General features: G+C 52.5%; 1 protein-coding gene across 2 annotated transcripts in view; it reads left to right on the top strand.

The window, feature by feature from the left end:
• Positions 1 to 723: 723 nt before the first annotated feature.
• The window catches only part of GALNT17 (polypeptide N-acetylgalactosaminyltransferase 17), a 451,342-nt gene continuing 435,598 nt past the window's right edge, over positions 724 to 16,467 (top strand). Inside the window, exon 1 of one of the 2 annotated variants that reach the window (XM_028110173.2) lies at positions 724 to 1,349. In XM_028110173.2, the coding sequence (XP_027965974.1) occupies positions 1,112 to 1,349 (238 nt within the window). In that variant the 5' untranslated portion in view covers positions 724 to 1,111. The remainder of the gene's footprint in view (positions 1,350 to 16,467) is intronic. The other variant, XM_028110175.2, reaches the window with a different exon arrangement.

Here is a 16,467-nt window from a genome sequence, read left to right as displayed (position 1 = left end):
CGCCACCTGCGCGTCCCCTCCGGGGCTCTCCAAGCCGGGGCCAGGGCCGTGTGGGCTCTCGGTGCCGCAGCGGCAGTATCGCGGCGTCCGCCAATTAGGAGACTCGGCGTTTGGCTCCGTGGCGCGCGGGACGAGCGGCGCTGCCCGTTCTGGCGAGCGAGGGGGCGCCGCCGCGCTCCCCGCGACGTTTTAGGAGGGGTAGAGAACTGCTGTGACTTTTGAGGTCCGACTCCTCCTTCCGGCCAGCCTCGCGACGCGCCAGCTTGGGGCGAGGCCATTGTGACCGGCAGGCCCCGAAGGCTCACTGCGTGGGGCTGGGGCTTGGAACGTGTCCGGGCGCCCGCGGCGCTGTGCGCGCTGGTGAGTTTGGTGGCGGGGTGGGGTGTCCCCGGCGCGAGGGGCGGAGAGGACGTCGCGCTCTGCCCCTTGGCCCGCCCCCTAGTGCTGCCCCCACTTTGAGAGTAATTGAGACTTGAGCGTGACTGCGGAGCCGCAAGGATGCGGGCGCCGGGCGCGGGCTTTCCCTCTGCCGGGCGTGAATGAGCGGGTCGGTGAGCGGAACAAAGGCGCCCGCCCCGGGGAGTGGGTCCTGGGCTGAAGACCGCGGGCCGCGCGCCGCGACGGCCGCCTGCGGACGAGGGTGGTGGCCGTGCGGCCCGAGGCGCGGCGCGCTCCCCCGCGGGCGGGCGGCAAACCCTGAGCCCGGCACCTGCGCGCCGCTCCCGCCGCGGCGCCGGGGCAGCTCCGCTCCCGGCGACGCCGAGGTCCAGCGGCGAGCCACTTGCTGGTGCCGCGGAGAGACTCACGGCCCCCGGCCCTTCGCCGAGAAGCGGAGGCGCCCGGAAAGGGCCGCGCGCCGTGAACTGAGCGGGCGTCTCCGGGAGCACTTCTGCACACCGAGGGCTTCCATGTGAGCGATTTCGCTCTCCCCCTGAACGCCCCGTCCTCCCAGCCGTCCCGCTGCCGGAGCATCCGCGCTGCGGGGCCAGGAGCCTCTGGGCTCCCCGCCGGCCGTCCGGAGTGTGAGGCTCACACGGCCCCCGGCTGCCCCGCGCCTCGCCGGAGCCCGAGGGGGCGCGGGTCCGGGGCGAGGGCCGGCCGGGCGTGTTTGATGGCTTCACTGAGAAGAGTCAAAGTGCTGCTGGTGTTGAACTTGATCGCGGTGGCCGGCTTCGTGCTCTTCCTGGCCAAGTGCCGGCCCATCTCTGTGCGCAGCGGGGACGCCTTCCACGAGATTCGGCCGCGCGCCGAGGCGGCCAACCTTAGCGCGCACAGCGCCAGCCCCATCCAGGATGCGGTCCTGAAGCGCCTCTCGCTGCTCGAGGACATCGTCTATCGGCAACTGAATGGTAAGGACACCCGCCGGCGCCCACGGGGCTCTGAGCGGGCGGGCCGGGCCCCGGTAAACCCCTGGGGCCCTGCGCGCGGTGCCTGGGGAGTGGGGGGAGCCGGTACCTCCTGGCTCCCGCAGGCTCCCTCTTACCCTTTCTAACCTGTCTTGGTCAGGAGGCCGGGGCTGCTGGAAAGAATTACCTGCTTCTTCTGTGCCCCAGCTGTAAGTTTGCTTTTATTGCGGAAACATGTCAGCCCAGCTGGCTCCCCGTTCCCTCCTGGCGACTCGAGCCCGAGTGCAGAAACTAACTAGTCGCGCGGCCAAATGGAACTGGAGGCTCAGGCCGGCCGACTTGGAGGAAATAGCTCGTGCAGCTTAGCGTTTGGTGGGGTCAGACAGGGAGGGACACTGGCGGGCTTAACTGTCTGCAAAGTCAAGACCTCAGGTCTGGAGCTCATGCGCTTCGGTAATAAGTTGGATGACTATGTCATCTCCCCGGGAGGTGGGCTGCGCAGCTAATAATGAGGACTCCTCCCTTCCTGCTGCCTCCGTGGAGGCTGCTATTAAAAACACACCCGGTTTCTCGCCGGAGAGCTGCCTGAGGGCGATTGTTACAGTTCCTGGTGGGTTGGGGAAGCAGCGTTTCAGAGTGCAGCAAAGCGAGGCGTGCCGTCCAATTAATGGCAATTGTCAGAATCTGTCCCATGTAAAACGTTCTCCTCAGTGCTTCTGGAGAAGGGGGGACTTTTGATGTGCCCTGGTCACGTCTGGCCCAGGGACTGATGGGTCAATGGACACTTGCTGTCCCCAAGGTCAGAGTGCAAATCACCTGAGTACAAGGAGTATTGGTGGTCCATAGGGCTGGCATCCAAGGCAGATCCAAGGCTGCCACCTCCCTTCCTGAGCTTCTAACTCGTGTTCTCATGATAATTCCAGAACTACAAATAAGCATAAAGATAATGATAACAATAGTAATAATTGGTATAATTTTTGCTCCCCAGTGATCCCTGCTGGGTCCTTCTAGGTGGGATGTGGTCAGATCTCTGAGCACCCTCTGAAATATCGCCTTGGTCTTCTTGATGTCATGTCACAAGTGTCCAGGGGATGCTTTGAACTTGTATCTGCCCTGGGTATTTGCAATCCCCAGTTTGTTTCCAGACAAATTAGAAGCTTATGGGGTGGGCCTTTGATTCTACTCAGATACCGGCCAAAGACCCACCCATAGGACCCAAAAGAGAGAGTTCAAGATAGCCCGGGTCTCACTGTAAGGCTCCACATAGGGACACAAGTCGTTTTAGTATTGGTTTCCGTTAGGAAATGAAATATGGTAGAGCCACACTCCCACGTGCTCCAAAGAGGAGTAATTAAAATGTGAATGGTATTTACTAAGTGCGCAGACATGCAGGGACTCATTTAGTCTTTATAGCAACCCCAGGAGATAGGTGCTGATACTGCCTGCTGAGGAGTGGAGCTGAGAATTGAACTTGGATGGTCTGTTCCAGAATTGAGGTTCTTAGCTGCGGCACCAGTCTGCCTCAATCTTTGGCATGTGTCAGAGTCAGATGGAGGGCCTGTTAGGTCATAGGCTTCTGGACCTCAGCCCCAGAGTCTTTGATTCAGTAGATCTGGGGTGGGGACCTGAGACTTTGCGTCCGGGCTAGCTGTGGCCTGCACCGTGGCCCACTGCCTACACCGAGCAAGCAAAGAGGAAAACCCATTCGCCCGTTGGTGCCAGCTGGTTGGGGTAGGGGTGGGAACTTCTGAGAAGCCAAAAGCCTGCTTCACATGGGGGAGGTGGGGAGGTGTTGGGTTTCTTTGCATGTTGCTCTCCTGTGATGTAAGCAATTCCCTGGGGGATGAGGGACATGTCTGGCACTGGGGGCGGGTTGGGTTGGGCGCTGTGGGGTGGGAAGATGGAGCTTTCTTGACTTGCTGCCTCTGAGGTGGAGCTGGTAGGAAGACTGGCTTGAGAGCTTTTCCCGGGCCAGCCAGGAATTCTAGCTGCGACTAGGTGGGTGCTATCTTCCTGGCTGCTGAGTGTAATTTGGAGCGATGGGAAGCCCGAAGGAAGAGGTCAGGGAGGAGTCAGGAAATGGAGAGGACACCCCTCTCCACCCCACCTGCTGGTGCGCCATGCCTGTGCTTGCCTTGGGCATTGTGCGTCCCACCTGTTGATGCAGTAGGCCCGCTGGGGCCGCCTGCTGCAGGGTGAGGGTGGCTGAGGGTGGCGAGGGCTCCTGGGGCCTGGGTTCCGGTGTCCACTTGCTCTGCAGCCTATCTCTATCCCTTGCCTCTGAAGGATAAAGAAACCTTGACCTTGGTGTTCTTTATTCCTCAGGGATTAATGGTGGGCCTGTGAGAGCCTGGCACTGGGCATACCGTAGGAGCAAGGCCACTTGGGTCCAGCCCTCCGGGTACAGAGTGGGAGCTGGCCTGTTGAAGGCTGCCCAGATTTCTCAAACCTTCCTGTGGACTCTTAGCGAGTTCCTGCAGGAGGGACGGAGGTGGGGGGGGCTGGGCTATGGGGCCCGGGGCCCCAGGCTTCCTTAGAATCAGCCTCTCTGCTAAGATTCTCAGTGCCCACATCCCAAATCCTGCCTTTGGAAAAACAGTTACAGGTTGTTGAAACTGTCATGTTTTTCTAACTATAGGCTGCCAAGGATGCTTTAAAGAGAAAGCGGAGATGCTGATATGGCAGGGAAAGCACATGGAGATGAGTTAGTTTTTTCCCCTCCAGACTCTGTCTGGCACCTGCTTTCCCATTCTTTCGGCAAGGCTCCCACTGCTGACCCCAGATGTAGGGCAGTACGCTCTGCCCCGTGCCCTGGGCCTGGTCTCTCACACTAGCGTTCCACTGATTATGCGTGGCTCCTGCTGTCGGCGTGGGAAGCACCACTCCCCAAGGGCCCAGCTTCTAGTGGCTTTCTGTTTCCTAAGGAATCACGGTCAAGCCTGGAGGCTGATGGCCAGGGTCGTCCACAGCCAGCTGCAACCATCATCTCCCAGGTTCTCAACTTGCCCAGTGCCTTCTGCCTCCTCCGGCCAGACCCATATGCTCGCAGGAATGCCCAGCCTTTGCCTTCGGATTGTAGCCTCCATAGTTCAGCCCCAGCCTTCGAGAAGTTGTCTGGGTTTGCTGTCCCTGCTCCCTTTATGTTTTCCTCCATCCTTGAAAGTTTGGCTCAAGGTCTTTGCCCTGGGGGTGGGAGTGGGGTTGTGCCAGGCCACGTGTCTGAGCTCTTCCTGCTCCGAGGTACTTGAAGCTTTCTTGTCAGCGACTCTTTGCACTCATGGCTTATATTCCTGTGCCTCCGTGGGTTTGCCTTTGAGTCCAGAGCTGGACGGTAGGCTTTTTAAGGGCTTGAACCAGTATTTTGGACTTTTTAATACCACTTCCATCCTTCAGGCATCATCCACAGCACCTCGTACAGAATGTGGTTGATTAATTGGATGGGAGCTAGTTTTAGGAGGTAAATGATAGACACAGAGGAAGTAGTCTTGACACTGTCATGGCTGGGTCAGGCTGGGTGCATGTGGTGAGGGGGAGGGAGCTAGAAAGACTGAGCTGGGGAGACTGAGTGTGAGGAAGCCATCTTGTCTCCACCATCTTGTCTGCGCCATCTTGAGGCTGCTCTGGTCCTTCGCTCTCCTGACAGAAGGGCTCCAGATCCTTCAGAGGAACTTGGAAGGGAAGCAGTTGTCCAACATAGGGAATAATGCATTTCAGTATATTTTCTTTGAATGTGTGATTTTTTTTTATAATATGAATATGGTTTTATATTCCTTTTTTTGGTAGGAAAAAATTCATTCATATTTATTGTAGAAAATTTGGAAACTCTCAAAGAGTTACATGAGAGAAAATAATGCTGTGTTAAAATATTTTATGAAACGGCGGCTTGGTGGTTCAGTACGGGCATTAGGAACGACTGACTTAGGGACAGACGGATTTCTTGTTAGAATTCTCATGGAACTCTGCACATGACTTGTGACTTTCTGTCACCTTCTGAGGAAATTATTTGTTTCATTTTAGAGCTGAGAGAAAGGTGAGAAACAGAGATACTGTGTGACTCAGCCAGGATGACATAGCCAGGGAAGGGCAGCGCCAAGATTTTCTGAAGACTCGGTACTTCCCCCAGGCAGGGTGGGAGAAAGTCAGGGTGAAGACGGTGTTTCTCTGTTCGACCTGCCCCACGCCAGCCCCAGGATCTCTGTGGATGATGCCTGAAGGATGGAAGTGGTGGATTGAGCCCCTGTGTGGCACGTCGGAAGGATGCACGTTGCTGCTACAGGGAAGCCCAGGGCAGCTCTGTCGTAAGAGAAAATGCAATCGGGGCGCCTGGGTGGCTCAGTCGTTAAGCATCTGCCTTCAGCTCAGGTCATGATCCCAGCGTCCTGGGATCGAGCCCCGCATCGGGGCTCCCTGCTCAGCAGAAAGCCTGTTTCTCCCTCTCCCACTCCCCCTGCTTGTGATCCCTCTCTTGCTATGTCTCTCTCTGTCAAATAAATAAATAAAATCTTAAAAAAAAAGAGGAAATGCAATCGATTCAGGTTAGCTTCCAAATTTAGATTTCAGAAGGGTATTGAGTAGAAGCAGCATGGCTTGAAGAATTGAAAATCTTTATGGGAACAGAGAGAAGTCAGAATTACCTATCTGAGTCCTGCTCCCAAACCACAGAGGCAGACGGAGCTGGGGTCTGAGCTGCAGAAAACCAACAGGTTCCCAGCAGCGCCTGCACAGCCCACCCAGCCTGCCGCCCAAGGACAGCCGGACAGAGGTGGAGATTTGCTCTCGGAGGCCTGCAGGTGGAGTCAGAAAGAGAGGGATGGCATTTTGAAGGCACGTCTACATGGATGCCGGGGCCGGCCTGGAGCTTTTCGCTTTCTGCTGCCAGGATATAGCCGTGTGCCTGGGACCAGCACTGGCTAGGGGAAGGAGGGCAGGGGGGAGGAAGAGAGGGCAAACGTTTGTATTAAAATCAGTCGCTGCAGTGCACATCAGAAGGAGGCCAGGGCAGTTCGAACCTTCATGGGCTGCGTGCAGGTCTCTGTGTCAGGCAGGGGCCCAGGCTCGGTCAGCGGAGCCAGGGTCTGGGTGCTGGAGGGAGGCTCGCTTCCTTTCCCTCCGATGGACCGCCAGCATCTGGTACAGCCACCCCTCCTGCAGAGAGGCAGCGTGTGGGATGGGCACCCTGCCGGCGGGGTTAGCTGTCACCTGCCCAGCCCAGAGGTGGCAGGGAAGAGGCCACCATGTCATTGTCGAGGAAGAAATCCAACCCCCTGACCTTTGCTGTTGCCAAATCGGGAGTGTCCTTTGTGGACAGGAAGAAGGCTCAGTAATTAGAGCAAGAAGGACCTGCTCTTACCCCTTTGGAGATTCACATCGCAGACAGCAATGACCACACTCTGCAGTGCGGAGGCAAAGGGAGGAAGGGGCATGGGCATGGTAAGGCGCATGGCAGACAAAGAAAATCTGAGATCAGATAACCTGCAAGTCTCTTCTAAGAATATACAATTGGGGAAAAAAAAGTTTGTTCACTCGGGCATCGGACAGACTGGATTGGATGACTGATTCTGGCACTTACTAGCTCTGTGACCTTGGGCAAAGCACTTCACCTCTCGACTGAGAAATGGGGTGGTTGTAAGGCAGGATGAAATGGGACTCAGAGAGGATGGGCCAAGCCCCGGGGCCCGGCGTGTGGCAGCTGGGAGAAGGTGCAGGTGTCTGGAAGGAAGGGACCCGGCCGGCCTGCCCCCCTATCCCATCCCGGACGCTGGGAGCCGTCCTGGCCCATAGCAGGTGTTTAGCAGATATTTCTGGCACGAGTGCACGAGCAGCTAGCCATGCTCTGTGGCGGGGTGTGGTCATTGTTGTCTGCGATGTGAATCTCCAAAGGAGTAAGAGGAGGTCCTTTTCCTTCTAACTTGCTTGGACTCTGAATTAATGGAGATCCTTCTCTCTTCCTGTGTTTGTCTGAGGCCGAATTCTGTTTCCTTCGTCCTTCGTTCTCCCTCTCCCTCTCCCACTGGACTTACAAAGATGATGCCTTTGGATGATGCTTGTGAGGCAGAGGAGTAGTCATGAGCCTCTACACGTCGGATCCCGAGACAGAAGCTCATGTGCGTTCTGAGCACGGCCGGCTGGGGGCTGGGGGCCGGGATACGGACAGGGGCAGACATCTGTGGTCTCGTTGGAAAGGTGCGTCGGTGGTTTTAACAGGTGCAGACGTGGCAGGGTTAGTAGCGTGAGTGTGGAAGGGCTGAGGCCTGGACGGGCAGGTGGGAGGTGCGTTGAACTTTAACCCAAGACTCAGAAGTTTTGACACGTGCACCGTAGGACACAGGTGGTCTGACCCCCCCGGGGACCTGATGTGGAAGCGAGTTGCAGACGATGGTCCGCTCCCAGGACTGGGAACCCGCAGGGTGGCTGGCATGGGGAGCCGCAGAGATGGGGCAGAAATATGTGCGGGGAGCTGGCTGGTGAGGTGGGGCTGGTCTGGAGGAGCAGGTGGAGAACTGCTTCAAGCCCCAGGTTTGGACTCAGTTCTGCAGACATGGGGGGCGGGCCCTGGGTGATCAGGGCACCACGGTGACATGAGGGAATTGATGTCAGGTCATGGTTCAGTGTAGGCACAAGCAGGTGGGAAAGTGGGTTAAAATCCAGTGGCGGGTATAGGTGCTGGCATCCCCTGCCCAGCTGTGCCTCTGCTACAAGATGCATCTGACCCTCCGAACTTCAAAGATCCCAGTGCACCTCACTTTGGAAGCCCATCCTTGGCCATGTCCTGGACCAAGAGTCAGCACCTGGAATGGCTCCCTCTGGAAAATCTGAATCCGCCCTCGGAGCTCTGCCTTGCACACTCCACTTGAGCTTGCTCTCCCAAGCCCTCCCCTGCTGCTTTCAACCTCATCGAGGCCCTCCCAGCCATGCCCTGCTTGCCCCCCAGCCTTCTCTGGCTCCCTGGGGCTCTGTCCTTCCCAATCCAGCCTGGACAGCTGCTCCCATCAGGAATTCTGCTGGCTCCTCCAGGGTCCTCCCCTCTGTGTCCTCTGTTCCATTTACCTGTTGTCTCCCTGATCCTGGGGCAGCTTATTCCCGAGGAAAAGTCCCACCGTGGCAAGAGGTGGCGCCCTTAGGATGCATGCACCCTGTGCAGTCTTAGCTGGGCGCCCAGCTTGTCCAGTACTTACGACAGGTCTCCCTTTCTGTTCCGCAGCCAAAGAGGTTGCCCGGTGGCCTGGGGGCTGGGGGACTCCGTGGGGGGCCACGGTGAGGACGTGGGGTTGAGGCTCCCACTGCCCTTCTGCCCTCAGGGGACACAGAAGCCTGTTCTACCCCAGCTGCCTCTGCAGCAGCCCACCACACGCAGGCTTTGGCCCAGCTGAGACTCCCCAGGGTCTGCCTCCTGAGGCCACCACCCGGCATCTGGGTCCTGTTACCCCTTCTGGATTTAGCTGAGGTGCTGTGTTGTAGGGCAGAACCTGCTTCCGCAGTGGCCGCCGAAGCAGAAGATGGAACCTGGACGTCCAGGAGAGCCAACTCTCCATGGCATGGCCTTTGCCTGGGGGGTGACAGGAGCCACCCCTCAGCAGGAGGGGGGTCTCCCTTCCCTCCCTCCCTCCCTCCCTCCTTCCTTCCCTCCTTTCCTGATGTCTGCAGCCCTTGAAAAAATGCAGGACTCATTTGGTTGAAAGGCCTTCTTCTGTGTTAGTTATTGCTCCTCGCAGGTCTTTAGACTATTCTGACACAAGGATGACAATTGGCTTAGCCACTGATAGAGAAGTTTTCCCTTTTAATAATGTCCCTGTCATTGCTAACTGCAGAGCCTCAGCCTTGCCATGCATGAGTAATAAACCACTGCCATAATTACAGGCGGCCACATCCAGACACCAACACATGAGCGTGCTGACAGTTAATAGGGAGCAAGGTTCCACAAGAGCCTCCTTCCATCCTAGCCTCAGACACAATGGCTAATTGTGTGATTAGTGTTTACTGAGGGGTGTCTAATGGTTATACATGCCTTTTAGGTGCTGTCCGTCCCTATAGAAAGAGCACTGAACTAACAGGGGACCGGGGTTCTAGTTCTACCCTCTTTCTAGGGACCAAAGTTTATGTGTGTATAACTGAGAGCTACATGACTTTAGGGTCCTTTAACTCTCAGATTATGAGTAACATCCTTCTCCCCCCTCCCCACCCCACTATTAAAACCTCATGCATTCTCCAGCAACCATTCAGAATCCCTTTAATCCCTGAAACCTTCCCTGCCACCTTGTCAGAAATGCTTGTCTCGTCTTCTGGGCTCTTACGGTACTTTGCAGGGTCTGCTTTTAGCCCTTGTTCTTCTCTGCCTTACATTATAACGAATTGTTTACATGGTCAGAGCCAAGAGTTTGCAAGAGAATACATTTTATTAATTTCTAAAAATCTTTCTCTGTGTCATTTGGGAATTAATGCATCAAGTAACTGGTTCTCTCATGATATGCCCAGAAGTAGTGGTAGCTAGCTTTGGTTTGGCATTATGAGGTCATTATGATGACATAATTTTATGACATTATAAATCTCTTGGTCTTCATTGTTGCAAGATGGCTGCTGTGGTTCCAATCATTGCATCTTTGTACAAAGAAGGAAGTGGCCACATCTCCTATTCTCTAATCTGGAAAGAAAATCTTTTCCAGAAGTGTCTCTGGCATGATCCACATGTGGTCTGGAAACTGGTCACATGACCAGCCTTGCTTCAAGAGAACAGTTGCTTTCTGGAGAAAGTGAGTATGGCTGAAGCAGAAGACCAAAGAGGGAAAGGCATTTACATTACGAATCCACGAATCCACGGTGTCTGTATCCCCTCCACACCCCCAATGCATTTTCAGTGACTATTAAAATGAAGCAAGACTCTTTGCTAACTAGAAATCAATTAACTAGAATACTCAAGTCCTGGGGCATTTTGATTAACTGAGATTTGCCTTGAAGACCTCTCACGCATTGAAACTGTAGCCATATTTTGTCAATGGCCATTTTTGTGTCTCTGAAACATTCATTAGGGTTGGTGATGTGTCATAGTTTAACTGGTAGCATTTTTTCCCCATAAAAATGGTACAGCTTATAGTCGGAGGCATCTTAGATTTGGTGAAATGCAATATGTGGTATTTGTGCGTATCTATGTATACAGTAGTTTACCCTGCACCGTGGTTTTATTGAGCACTTAATACATACCAAGGGTTTTGTGCTCCTGAATTCTACATCCGGCTTACGCATACTATTATGCCCATTTTACATATGAGAAAGCTGAAACTCAGAGAAGCAAGTAAGTTGTCCAGAGACACCCACCTGCTGCCTCTCTGTGTCTCCCTTTGTGAGATTGGTGCTCACCGCCTCCTGGGTGGCCACCCAGTCCTGATCAGCACTGGTGGCTGGCCCGGGGATTGTAGAGGGGCAGGCTTGGGGGTTCGGTGACAGGATGGTGGCAGGGAACCTTACTTCCATCAGGTTCAGCAGTTATTAGTGTGTAAAGTCGCAAAGCTGTTAATTCTAGGGCTCTAAATTATGCTGCGAGAGCTTTAAATCCAGCCCATAATTAGAACAAAATGTGAGAAAAGTGAAATTGATATTAAGTTAATTAAAAGGCTTTGCTGGTATTTGCAAGGAAATTAGCACAACAAGAGTGCTGACAAGTGCACATTGTTAATTTCTTCTTTGTTTGGGCAACTCTCAGCAGGCCTGAGGCAAACTTTGTTCTTGGCTTCTGCCTTGTGCCCCCTCTACAGTCCAGTCTCCAATTTATTGGTGTTCGCAGTGGCTTTAATTGGGCAAGATCAGTGTAATTCTGTGAGGGTCATTTTTTAATGGAAACCAAGCCTTGAGTAGGAGCCACACCATCCAGCTGAGGGTCGGCCCAGAAGGATGTGTGGGGCTTTGGATGTTGTAGAGGCACCTGCTTCTGGGAAGCCGGTGCCACAAGCTGATATCCCAGAAAGTAAGCCCTTTGGCTCCAGCACGCCCTTCTCATTCCTGTTCACCATCCTGACCTGTGCGAGAGACTTGGGGTTGAGTATGTGGTGTAGAACTCTAGTTTGGAGTTCCTAGGAGGCAGGGACAAGTCTTTTTGATGGTACTGTTTGCACCGGATCAGGGTCTCCATGAGGGAGGCTGATATCAGGCAGCCTAGAACCATCCTTGTCTCCAGTCGGGGTGGCAGAGCTAACGCTGATGCTCACCAAAGAATTGCCCTTTCCTCTTGAGCACAGAGCTAATCTTCAGCCTTGCCTGCAGTTAAGTGGGGGCCATGTGACTGAGTTCTGGATAGAAGGTGAGTGGAAGCGATGTTTGTCTCTGTCAGGTTTGGTCCCCAAAATCCCCTCCATGCTTTCTCTCTTTGCCTGTGTTTTTGGATGGTTGTGTTAAGCCATTGAGATCTTGGAGCTTCTCTGTTATAGTGGCTAGAGTTAATTATCCTGACTAATTCAATTAGGCTAGTCTCCCTGAGTGACAGACCAGCCTTTCTACTCTAGGTCTCAGCCCTTGATTAATATGATCAACAAGTACTGATTGAGCTGAGCAATAAGTAGGTTGGGGTAAGGTGGTGGGATTGAAATAGATCTGGTTCTGGACTAGCTTCTCTGTCTGATCTGTTGGCTTTAAGAAAGAGTCTTGTTGCTCAGTGTCCTGGTGTTCTATTTACAGAGTGATGGAGTGATTGTAATCATCCCCTATTTATGCTCCATGTTGGAGCTGAGGGATAAGTATTGAAATATAGCTAAGTTGTTTGCAATTATAAAGAACTAAATAATATATGCATTGTCTTTATTACAGTTTCTGCTGATAGGAACTGGCATTTTTCAAGATGAGACAAACTGAAAAGGTTAGCTTAAGAATTAGCAATTTAAAAAATCATGATCTTTGCTGCCACTGCATTTTAAATCATGCAAACATTTATGTTTGTGCCAAAGTTTCACAATTTCCTTTAGAGCAATTACTGAAATGCATTTACAAGATAAAAATGGAGTTCAGGGAAGAATATTTAAGAGCTCTTTAATGATGTTACAAACTTTGCTAATTTGCCAAGTTGTTCTAAAACCTACTTCAGTTCTTTTTTTTTTTTCTGCCTACCCATCTTCCTGCAATTGAACTGATTCCAGAAGGTTTGAAGAAAGGGGCTGCAACTTATATTAAAATACACAAATCTTATGAAATATCTTTTCAAGAGCTTCGTGTCTTCCTTCATTAGCTGAAGGTGAACACTCAGGAAGAGACAAGAACCCTTGGGCTGTGTTTACTTGCACAAAGCAGTTTGGGGAGCAACCAAAAGCCAAACAGTAGTTACTAAGTGGGTAGTTTGAGAAAGTCTTTTATTGCCCCTCAGCGGCTCCTGTACTAGAGGCTTGGGGAGGAGTAGACAGTGCGAGTGTTCTCTTTGTCCTCTTCACTCTCAGAGGTCAGCCTGGACTTGTGGTCCCTGCAGCCTGGCATCTGAGTGGTGTTGCAGCTTCCTCGTCAGGGCTCTGGGAACCCACATCTGTCCTTCTGCTTCCGCACAAGAAAGGATCTCACGTTCGTGGTGCAGAGTTTTGTTAAAGTGTAAGTTCCTGGTTGCCTCTCAGGGACGGTTCTCTTGAAAGCCTCATCTTCAGCAGAGAAAGTTTGATGCCGCCGAGTTCTGGACAAGAGCCAGCCATGCAACCCTGCCCCCCCGGCTCCCCCTGCTCTTTACTTCCCCAACCAGCTGATCTCCAGGGGGTACCACACAGTGGACTGAGCATGGGCTTTTGAGGCCGATAGATTTTTTCCAAACTTCCTTTTGACTGTGTAACAAAGCCAAGCCAAACCGTGGGTTTTGGGCCATTCAGTGTTGCCGAGCCTCAGTTTACCCATCTGGAAAATAGCAGTTGCCCCTGTAAGTATGGTAAAGACTGGACAAGAGTGCCTGTAAACAGGAGAATGTTGGGGAAAGATCCTGTGACTGCCGTAGCAGTGGTGGGCAGAGCCATTGTGGCTCCCTGGACGAAGACAGCTAGCCCCTCCGGGACTGCTTTTCTCCCCAGCGAAATCTAGATGGGATCGAAAGTGTGTTCAAGTTCTGTAATTTTATGGATCAGATTGGTGATTCAAAAGTGCCTTTCCATGTAAACCGTGGCCAGTCGGCATTGGTTGGATATGCATTTTTTGGCCGCCATAAAAAGTTCAGTCTAAAGGAATGAGAAAGGAGCGACTGCCTTCTAAGGCTAGAATTCAATGGAAGCGATGTTGCAGGACTTCGGAGGCTGGGTCTAAAGGGTGATAGAGTGTCTACCAGGCACTCTCTCTGGGGATGTGCATCTTTGAAGCCTTGAGCCACAAGTCAGAAATCAGGCTGTCCTGAGGCCACTGTGCTAGGGGAGAGAGAGAGGGGTGGGGGGAAGGAACAGGGGAGGGGGGGGAAAGAGTTTCAGAGGGTCCAGCTCCCAGCTGCTTTTGTCTTTCAGGGCAGGTGCCAGACATATGCGTGAGTGAGCTTCAATCTACCCCACCCACACTACCCTTCCCTGCCGACCCCCCCCCCCACCTAACCCTCCTACGCATCCACCCCTACCTGTTTCACCCTACCCCACACCACTTTGGCCTTCAAGCCTCCCCAGCCGATGCCAAGTGGAGCGGAGAGTAGCAGTCCCCACCCCCAAACTCTGCCCAAATTGCAGATTCATGAGCAAAATAAATGTAGTTGTTTTAAGCCAGTAACTTTTTGGGTTGGTTTGTTATACAGCAATAAATAACTGGAACACCGGGCCAGCACCCTTGTGTTCAGTAAAGTGTTTTTTTTCCTTCCGACCCACAAGAAGTCGGGGATTCCTGGTGATGATGAAGACGATGGTGCTAACAGGAATACATGTAATAGTAGCTAACATTGCGTGTGCGCTTAAGGTACCCAGCTCTGTGCTGAAGACTTTATACGGATGTAATAGTGGGTCAGGAAACTCTTTTCTAAGCCTTGGGTTTATAGGCCGCCGAGAGACTGTGGAGAGCAGACTAATGGTTGCAGAGGGGGTCAGCTTGGCCACGAATTTCAGCATCTCGTAGCCGAGTTCCTGATTCAGCCCGGACTGCTAGGCACCACTGCTGTGCTTCGGTGGGAGAGGGGGGCGTGGCGGGCCTGCCCCCTCCCGTGAGGGCGGCCCTTCGCTCACCTTGAGCATCGTGTCCAGACTCATGGACACCCAAGTTCCCACTGTTTCAGGTCTTTGAGGAGGTACAAGAATACGTTCAACAGAGCTTGTTTCTGCAGGAGACAAATGACTTTCTGCTTGCGGGGGGTGGGGGTGGGGGGAGCCTGGAGCGTTCTTCTATAAGGAAGACACACAGTGCAAATCTACAGAACACCTTATGCCCCAGAAGTTGAAATAAATACTGTAAGCTTCATTTCTTTTTTAAAGTTTTTTATTGTTATGTTAATCACCATACATTACATCATTAGTTCTTGATGTAGTGTTCCGTGTTTCATTGTTTGTGCATAACACCCAGTGCTCCACGCAGAATGTGCCCTCTCTAATACCCATCACCAGGCTAACCCATCCCCCCCTCCTCCCCTCTAGAACCCTCGGTTTGTTTTTCAGAGTCCATCGTCTCTCATGGTTCGTCTCCCCCTCCGACTTACTCCCCTTCATTCTTCCCCTCCTGCTATCTTCTTCTTTTTCTTTTTTCTTAACATATGTTGCATTATTTGTTTCAGAAGTACAGATCTGTGATTCAACAGTCTTGCACAATTCACAGCGCTCACCATAGCACATACCCTCCCCAATGTCTATCACCCAGCCACCCCATCCCTCCCACCCCCCACCACTCCAGCAACCCTCAGTTTGTTTCCTGAGATTAAGAATTCCTCATATCAGTGAGGTCATATGATACATGTCTTTCTCTGATTGACTTACTTCACTCAGCATAACACCCTCCAGTTCCATCCACGTCGTTGCAAATGGCAAGATCTCATTCCTTTTGATGGCTGCATAATATTCCATTGTGTATATATACCACCTCTTCTTTATCCATTCATCTGTCGATGGACATCTTGGCTCTTTCCACAGTTTGGCTATTGTGGACATTGCTGCTATAAACATTGGGGTGCACGTACCCCTTCGGATCCCTACATTTGTATCTTTGGGGTAAATACCCAGTAGTGCAATTGCTGGATCGTATGGTATAAGCTTCATTTCTTCTAGTGAAATAGACTGGGAAGTAGGGGGCTTGTCTGGACTGCGGTCTTATAACGAAGAAACAAATCGACATCTCACTTTTCTCAGGGTGAGAACACTGTATTTCGGTCCCAACTTGGACACACAGTGCCTATGCTTTGTCACTTACTCAAGAGGCCAGAGCTTCATACTGATGAAGAAACTTGGGAAACTTGGGAAACTTTGGGGAAAAGTACCAGTTCCCAGATCCCTCCACCTGGAGGTTCACATTTTGCAGATACCAGTCTTGGATGGACTTGGCTTTGGAAATCCTTCTTTTTCAAAAGCTCAGTGGGTGATTCTGATGAGCAGCCGGGAGCCAGGGAGGGTGGTGGCCACCTGTGCTTTGAAGTGCTTCCTTCTTTATCTCTGGAGTCAAAAGCTCCCCCCGCCCCCCCCCCCCCACCGCCCTTCATACCACCCTCAGCCGGCTTCTCGGAGGGCAGATAGCACCCCTCGTTTCAATGTCTGCATCTCTAAAAACATTGATTCCACAGGGCTTTTGGGAAGCTTGGATGAGTTTATTCACGTGGGATGTTTGATACATTCCTGGCTTCTAGTAGATTTTTTTTTTAAACTTCCCAACACAATTAACATTTTTGCCAGGATTTGCCTCTTAATTTCAAGATGCAGAAATGTACCTTCAAAACTGACCTTTTCTTTTTCTCATTGCAAGAACACTGAACATGAGATTTACCCTCGTGATCAGTGGGTGTTGCTGTGACCCCAGCAGGTGGCCCCCCTTTTGGGGCTCGCGGTGTGCCCCTGTTCTGCCCGCACCATGCCCACATCTCATGCCATCTGGGTGTCTTTGGTTTGGATAAGCTTGATCTGGGTGAATAGATTTCCTTCTGTTTGCCGGGAGTACAGTTTTACCTTTTTATGTAAAACCTGCTTGTCGTCTGGTGTTTGCTAAATCAGTTTACTGTAGTATTGATCTG

The sequence above is a fragment of the Eumetopias jubatus genome, unplaced genomic scaffold, assembly GCF_037043125.1.
Source record: "Eumetopias jubatus isolate StellerSeaLion01/CBP00866 unplaced genomic scaffold, mEumJub1_p1.0 scaffold_12, whole genome shotgun sequence".
NCBI lineage: Eukaryota > Metazoa > Chordata > Mammalia > Carnivora > Otariidae > Eumetopias > Eumetopias jubatus.
Note: the sequence above shows the minus strand (reverse complement) of the source record. Positions and strands in the feature narration are given on the sequence as shown.